Below are 8,095 nucleotides of genomic sequence, written 5' to 3'. Positions count from 1 at the left end.
GAAAGAGAGAGGGCGGTGGCGGTGGCTGCCAAGCCACGAAACCGATGGCAATCCCCGCGGACAGCGGGCTTTGCCCCTTGTTTGCTGCTGCTCCTCCAACAACAGGCGGCCACAGCTCATCTACTCGCGTGAGGCGCGCGCGCCACCATGGCAGGGATTGGTCCTCTTCTCGCCCTTTTCCTCGCCGCGGAGCGGCTGGGCTGGCCTGCGTGTCAGCCAGTGTCCCTACGCCTGATCGATCAGGGCTTGCGGACAAGGCGACGAGCCGTCCCCTTCTTCCTCGCCCCGTGTGGTCCGTGCAAGAATGGACGGTCCAGAATGTGCCCACTGCGTGCAAGCTACTGGCTACTGTGTGTTGGCTCTCGTGTAGCGCCATGTCATCTGTCTCGAGCTCGTGACTGAGCGAGGCCAACTGCTCTACGGCTAGTACCCTCGCCACTGCATGCTTGGTAAGCACGTACTCCCAGTCTCCCTCCAACCCAACATAAATACAATTCTAGAGTTCAAAATTTATTCTAAAAAATACAAATTTTGATCCACCTATCACAAAAGATAAAATAATTTTTTGAAGATTCTCACAAAGGACAACTAACACTTCATCTACCCATCACATAAGACAAGGAGCATTTTTGTAATTTTACACATAATATTGGTTTGCATATTCGGTCTTAGAATTATATTTATTTTGGGACAAAGGTATTAAAAATAGAGTCCTCTGTCTCAGAAACTTTTATTTTCCTTTTTACTGAAAATTACACGAGAAGTAAGCTCAACCAAGAACGCACATGGTGGTATGAGTGAGTTCGAAAACAAAAAACTGCAAATGCACCCTCCTCCTCTGGGTAGAATCGTCCACGAAAAAGAAAGTGTTTAGAAGTTTATTAAGAAAATCGTGAAAGAATTCATATGTGATATCGTTGACAACGGCGGCAGCATGTTCAGAACCTCAAAGTAAGAGGTGAAAATGGAATCGCCAAATGGATATTGGATAACATAGTGCATTAGTTTCAATATATTGTGGAATTTCAAATTACAAGCAGATCACACAGCAAATTGTTGAGGCTGTTTTACAATTAATTAACGACCTCGACATTAAAGATGTACAGTGCAACAATATACCACTCATTTATTATAGTTTTATACCTCGAGAGCTTTTAACATTGCCGCATTGCCGTGGTGATGTGAACGACTCCATTACAGAAAACCCAAAGCTCCACAGTCAAAGGTACCAGTCCAATCGGCAGCCATAGATGTGCCTTTGTAATGCTTGCTCAGTTTGTACTTGGTTTTCTGAACCATTGTAGCCACGTGACTACACAGAAGACGTACACATTGTCGTATACTTTGTCGAATAGGCTGAAATAGGCGTATCTCCAAGTCTTCTTGAACAAAAGGCCACAAAATATTATCCAAAGTCCCGCCAAGAATCCCACGATTAAACCAAGATGGAAATCCAATTGAGAGCTGTTGTCTTCATGCCACCAGGTGGGTTCTTGTGTTGGATTATCTCTAGGACATGCCTTTGGAAGTGGGTGCCCACAAAGACCAGAATTACCAATGTACATTGAAGCAGGATCATCTGTCTTGAGAGTGTCTAATTGATGTCCTGAAGGTATTCTGCCTGATAGGTTATTGTAGGATAAATTCAGATAGCTTAGTGAAGTCAAATATGTCAATCCCTGAGGAATCTCACCAGAAAGTTGGTTGTTGGACAAGTCAAGAGACTCCAATGCTTGCAGATTGCCAATCTTATACGGGATGTTTCCACTCAACATGTTTGACGACAAATTTAGATTTACCAGCCCAAGAAGTGAACCTATTTCTTTCGGGATTTGACCGGCTAACTTGTTGCAAGACATATCAATGCTCATAAAATATATGACATTCTCTCTGTACCCAAGCATTTGCCCTTTAGTTACCAACCATAAGCTATCATTATAAGAATGACCAGATCCTGATGTTCTATACTCATAAAGTTCTAAGAAAGGATTATATATTATATTTAATGCTACAACAGTGGTAGTCAGAGCTTTCAAGCTGTCAAGAGATCGTGGCATAATCCCAGAAAAAGAGTTATTTGCTAGATCAAGGATACGAAGAGAAAAAAGCCACGTTATTTCGATCGGAATATCACCAGAAAAGTTGTTAGATCTTAACCGTAACATTACCAATCTTTGCATGCCCTCACTTATCCATGTAGGTAACTTCCCACTGAACTTGTTTTGAGTTAGATCGAGGAATACAAGATTCTGGCACTGTTTCAAGAGTAAAGGAAATCCACCTGAAAGGCTGTTGTTGCTTAGAAGGAGTACGAATTTCCAAACTATAAGAATTTGCAGAGTTGATCCTTGATGAGTTGCTGCTGGATGGGTTACTTTGTTTCAGCTCTTCTTTGCCACAATCAGGTAGTCCCCCTGTTAGCAGGTTGTTTGAAAGATCTAGAATCTGCAGGTGAGGCGATTGGCAAATCGAGTATGGAATGATCCCGGTTATACAATTGGAAAAGAGAACCACAACATGTAAATATGGAGCTCCAAAATTTGATGGAAGATGTCCACTTAAAGAATTTTTGGAGATATCTAATAACTCAATGCTTCTTGGTAACTGTGGTATTGAACCAATTAAATGATTTGACTGGAGAAAAAGCTGTTCTACTGACATGATGTCTAAACTAGGTGGTAACTCACCGCTAATTTGGTTATAAGAGAGGTCCAGAGACCAGGCATTTGAAAATGTAGTCCAAAACCAATCTGGGATCCTACCAACGAGACTTGCATCCGACATTTCAATCTGGGACCCAAATGACAAGATGAAAGAAATGCCGCGTCCAAGTCGAATGGAGGTTTCCAATCCAAATCAACCTTGACTTGAAGATAAGTTTGAGAAAAGTCAATGGACTTCAAATTCGTCAAACTAGAGAAGTGAGTTTCTGATATCACACCACTAAAGCTGTTATTGCCAATATGCAGTCCAACCAAATTTTTTAGTGTTCCTATCTCCACAGGCACAGAACCACTCAAGTGGTTTCGATGAAGGAAAAGTGTGCTTAAGGCAGTGAGGTTGAGTAACGATTTTAAAGTCGTGCCAGTAATATTGGTCCCAAACAAAATTAACTCTTGCAAGCTATTCCAAGAACAGTTCGGTAACCTCTCTATTAGATCTGTTACATCACCACCAATGTTGTTTTCGGCAAGGTATACCGCCTGTAACCTGCATAGGTTTTTCAATGTTGCTGGTATCATCCCCTCGATGCTATTCCATCCCATATCAAGGGCCTCTAACATGGTCAGATTTCCCAACTCATCCGGAAAGGGCCCTGACAATTCACACTTCTCTATGTCTAGAACCTTGAGGCTAGTTACATCCCAGTACCAATTGGGTGAGGCTGGACTGTTAAAAGGGTTACGGGAGAGGTCAAGTGCCTCGAGAACCGTAAGGTTATGGTGTCGAAGTGACGGGATGGAACTACTAAGTCTACAATTGCTGAGATATAGTGCTCTCAAATTTGGAAGCTTGTTCACCACATGAACCCAACCAACCGCTGCACTAAGGTTCACACCGCCCATGTCGAGATGCTGCAGAGAGTGAAGACTTGCTAACCATGAAACATCCGATGAAAATGCACGTGCATAAAATAAATGCCTGTGAATGTCGAGGTATGTCAGTTTGGTGAGGTTGCCTAGCTGAGGAGGTACTCGACCAACGAAATTCACGTTCGAGAGGTCGAGATAAGTCAAGCTCTTCAGAGAACCGATGAATTCCGGTATAGACATATTGCCTCCGAGAATATTTCCACTTAGATCTAGATGCTTGAGATGGCGTAGGGCAAGAAGCGATGAACTTATCTGCCCACGCAGCCAATGAACGACTCGGCGGTCGTCATTGACGAGCAAATCCTCTTGGAAGAAACCGTTGTGGAGGTCGAGCTTCAGGACGTGGCCTGTCCTGGAGCTGCAGCTCACGCCGTACCACTTGCAGCAGTCTTCACCTCGCCACGATTTCAGCAGTCTGCTGGTGTCGCTCGTGACGCCGGCTTTGAAGGAGAGCAGCGCGTCCCTCTCGGCCGCGATGCAGCTGCCGTTGAACGACGACGATGACGTCTTTGCACCGGAGACTACAGGCGGCGAGGAAGCCGCGACGGTTGACGTGAGGAAGAAGAGTAGGAGGCACATGGCTGCAGCTGCAGCTCCATGGAAGGAGGAAGGTGGCGTTGCAGCCATTGTGCTGTTCTGGTTCCGTTTGCAGGTGCTGGGATGAGAGACGGATCGTGGTGTTGCGAAAGAAATGTATGTATGGTATGGGAGGCGTTATTCAATCAGACATTAATTTCTTTCGCTTTTAATAGTCATTACAGTGGTATGATCGATACGTCACTGCTGCCACCTTAGGTTAGTCTGAATATTATTCATCCAAGAGTAGCGATCGATCACGTTGGACGTGTGACTGTTACCACTACTACGAGGAGGAAATCGCGTGCAGTGTATTCTTCAGACCTTTGCCCTCGCAAGAACGTCACTCCAGTCTACCACAAGTTTAAAGTCAATACTTATTCCTCCGGGGACAAATCAATATGACGTTATGGATATTAATATGCCCTCTGAAATCTAAATACAACTCTAGCAACTACTACGTACAGCTCCGTTCTTGAATATATTATGACACCATTGACTTTTTTCTTTCGTTTGACTATTCAGTTTTTATACAAAAAATTGTGTAAATAGATGAATCTATAAGTTAAACCTAAAGTGACTTTGATGACAGATCTAGTGATACTCATTTTATTTCATATGACTAATTGATTAAACAAAAATAGTTGGTCAAAGTTTGAGCAAAAAAATCAATGGTGTCATATACTTAAGAATGGAGGTAGTATTTTTTATGTATCTGCTATAAACTACAGCAAACTTATCATTTTCATATATATGAAGGTATTTCTGAGAGAAATCTACGGTCTACCCATATTTTATTTGAAAAAAATCCAAACTTAACAAACATGACCGACTGCATAACCCAAAACGTCACTCTGTTCCATGGAGTGCCCTCCATGGACTGCAGTGCAATGGTCTTCCTCTCGTTTTCTTGCCGTCTGGCTGGCCCTGCCTGCGTGTCAGCCAGTGTCTCTAGCTACTGGACATGTAGATATGCTCGATGGACCCCGTCTCCCGTGCAAGCGTGGATGGCCCAGAATGAAGCCCGCTCCGTGTGAAAGCGATGTGTTGGCTCGTACGTGTAACGCCACCACCCCATGTCATGTTATGAGCTCGATATCGTCAGGTTCACTACAGTACACATTGCACCACAATTTCGAAAGCATAAAAAGATAGTGGTAGGATTTGTCACAGTATCCAATTCATCCCCAGTTCCTCAAACTGTCATACAACATATATATCCCAATCAAGTCAATTGTGTGCGCATCAGAGACGGCACGAGATGGTTTAAATTAAGAGTAAAATTTACTGGGGTCCTTAAACTAGTTGACCTGTTATGTTCAGGTCCATAAACTTCGAAAGTGCTTCGAAAGTGCATTTTTAGGTCCACGATCTATTCAAGTGTGTCACTTGAGGTCCAAAACACCTCCGACCAGTGTTGACCGCCTACGTGGACCGCCACGTCGGATCCAACATGGAGTGGGCCTATTGCGGGAGCGGGACATATATGCAAATCACCCCCTCTCCTCCCCCAAATTTACCCATTCCACTTTGTTCCTGCAGGCCTTGACTCGCTGTCAGCGTGTGGCGAGGCCGGACGCGGCGTGCACGGTCTGGCTCGGACGACGCCGGACCAGCGGCGGCGAGCGGCGAGGCGCCAAAGGAGGCGAGCGAGGGCAGGGATGGCGCACGCATGGGCCGTGCGGGGTGCGGCGAGCCTCACCGGCCAGGCGCAGGGCAGGTAATGGTGGTGGCAAGCGGAGCTTCGACGCTGAGAACTCTGCACGACGAGGCAAAGGGCAGGGTGAGGGCTCAAACGGGTAGAGGGGAGGGAGGAGGAGCTGTGGGTGCGAGGAATCGACGAGTGGCTCACCGGAGAGGACGAATCGACGGCGGCGGCCGTCGGGGAAGGAGCTCGTGGCGGCGGCAATGGAGGAACAGAAGGAAATTTGGGGGCTAGGGTTTGGGGCCGCGATTGGTGGAGCACTTAAAAGGAGGAGGGGAAGCGCGAACGGGCAGAGGCGGCCGAGCAAGCGAGCGGAGGCGCCGTGGCAGGGGAAGCACCACTGCCGGGTGAGGAGAGCCCGTGTGCGCCGGGAAGGACTCGCGCTGCCGCCTGCTTTGCCCACTGCCAGGATCCGCGCGCCCGCGTGTGCCTCGGCGCGCGCCCCCGCAAGCTCGTTGTAAGGATCGATGGACCTAGGGGGGTGAATTGGGCCTTTTTCAAATTTCTAAAACAAAACAAAACAAAGCAACCTTAACCTATGCAATACTAGAAAGGCTCAATTCACCAACCAGCTAACTAAGCAACCTACACAAGCTATAAATGATACAATAAGATATAAAGCTAAGCAAGGTAGAGATAAGTTATGATCTCTAGGGTCAAACACATGAATAAATTGCATGAAAGTAAGTGCTTGAATGTAAAGAGTGGGCAAGAGACGACCGGATTTTTTCCCGTGGTATCGATGTGTTGGCACACACCCCTAATCCACGTTGTGACACTCAGTAAGAGTCTTGTCATCTCCCAAGTCACCAAGACGAGGGTGCTCACTAAGAGTCTCAGTTCACCATCCCGGCGTGGTGGAGCTCAAGCCACGTACATCCTTCTTCTCCGGGCTCCCACAATCCTTGGCAAGCTCCGAGAGAATCACCCCCGATCACCAAGATCGCCTAGGTGATGCCAATCACCAAGAGTAACAAGCTAGGGCCTTCACTTGAGCAAGAACCGATCACCAAGAACGGATGCACACAAGCTTCTCCCTACTTAAGGCCTTAGCCTTGCTTCTTGGATGATTGAATGATCAAATGAGTGGACTGTGAAGCTCAAGGTGGCTCTCAACAATAGAATGAGTGTATGAGTGTTGTCTGGTGTCAAGAGACTTCAAAATGACTCATTGGAGGGGTATATATAGGCAGCTCATGCGGATAGAGCCGTTGGAGAAAAACTGCCAGAAAAGTACGCAATCGCCGGTTAATCCGACGGCCCTCCAAAAGTCATCGTCGGTTTAACCGATGAATGTAAACTGCCCTTTTGAAAAACTAGCCGTTACGGCCCTGACAATCTAACCGACGCATCATCGGTTTAACCGGTGAGTGTAGTTGTCCACTGATCAACTGAAAAACCAACTCTCTGGACAACTGCACCGACGCTAACTCAAATCCTTCGTCGGTTTAACCGGTGAGTGTAAGCCTGAAAACCCCTGGAAAACCAACGTTCTGGACAACTGTACCGACGTTAATTTCAAATATCGTCGGTTTAACCGGTGTACTCAGTGTCCATGCTTCAGTGACAGCGTTTAACCGACGTATAGAAATTTGAAGGCGTCGGTTAAACCGGTGATAAGACTTTTTCCTCATTTTGTCTGTTTTGATTTGAGTCTTGAATGAAATCCAAATATTCTTGAGATATGAGTTGAATAGTACTTGTTTGAGCTTCCAATAACCTGAGTGACCAATGTGTGCATCTATTTTTGATTGACCATGTCCATGCTCAAGTTACTTGGCCTTAACCCCTGTTAATAGTGCGACCCCTACAAAACTATAAAACCTATACTAACCTAAGTGTTCTTCTCAACCTTGTGACACTTAGGACTAGAAAGATCCTTAGTCTTGTTATATACTTGAGTTGAATACCGAGATCGCCTTTTTGAATAATGAAATTGAGGGGCCTCTTTAACATATGATCCAATGAGCGATAAGATTTCATTAAGCCGCACAAACTCATTAGTCACAATAATGGTTGTCATTAATCACCGAAACATACCTTGAGGGCCTAGATGCTTTCACTCGTGAGCCCACACCGGCCGCTCCGCCTCCCGCTTGCCGCCGGTCCCGCGCCGGTCCGTCTGGCCGTCACCTGGTTTTGCGCGCGCCTCCCCTGCTCCTTGCGCGCCACTACCCTGCTGCAGGGGAGCGCCGACGCGTGCCGCTCCCACTCCTCCGCG

The 8,095-nt window shown here is 46.3% G+C and overlaps 2 protein-coding genes across 2 annotated transcripts; both read right to left on the bottom strand.

Moving 5' to 3' along the window:
* Nucleotides 1-978: 978 nt before the first annotated feature.
* Nucleotides 979-2,446, bottom strand: LOC120697218 (receptor-like protein EIX2). The gene has a single exon (XM_039980372.1). It carries the CDS (start codon nucleotides 2,178-2,180, stop codon nucleotides 1,272-1,274), a length of 909 nt encoding a protein of 302 aa, XP_039836306.1. The 5' UTR covers nucleotides 2,181-2,446; the 3' UTR covers nucleotides 979-1,271.
* Nucleotides 2,447-2,666: 220 nt separating this feature from the next.
* On the bottom strand, nucleotides 2,667-4,300 carry LOC120700544 (receptor-like protein EIX1). The gene has a single exon (XM_039984798.1). The coding sequence runs from the start codon at nucleotides 4,218-4,220 to the stop codon at nucleotides 2,667-2,669; it is 1,554 nt and encodes a 517-aa protein (XP_039840732.1). The 5' UTR covers nucleotides 4,221-4,300.
* Between the last annotated feature and the right edge of the window lie 3,795 nt (nucleotides 4,301-8,095).

Source organism: Panicum virgatum, chromosome 3K (assembly GCF_016808335.1).
Source record: "Panicum virgatum strain AP13 chromosome 3K, P.virgatum_v5, whole genome shotgun sequence".
Lineage (NCBI taxonomy): Eukaryota > Viridiplantae > Streptophyta > Magnoliopsida > Poales > Poaceae > Panicum > Panicum virgatum.
Note: the sequence above shows the minus strand (reverse complement) of the source record. Positions and strands in the feature narration are given on the sequence as shown.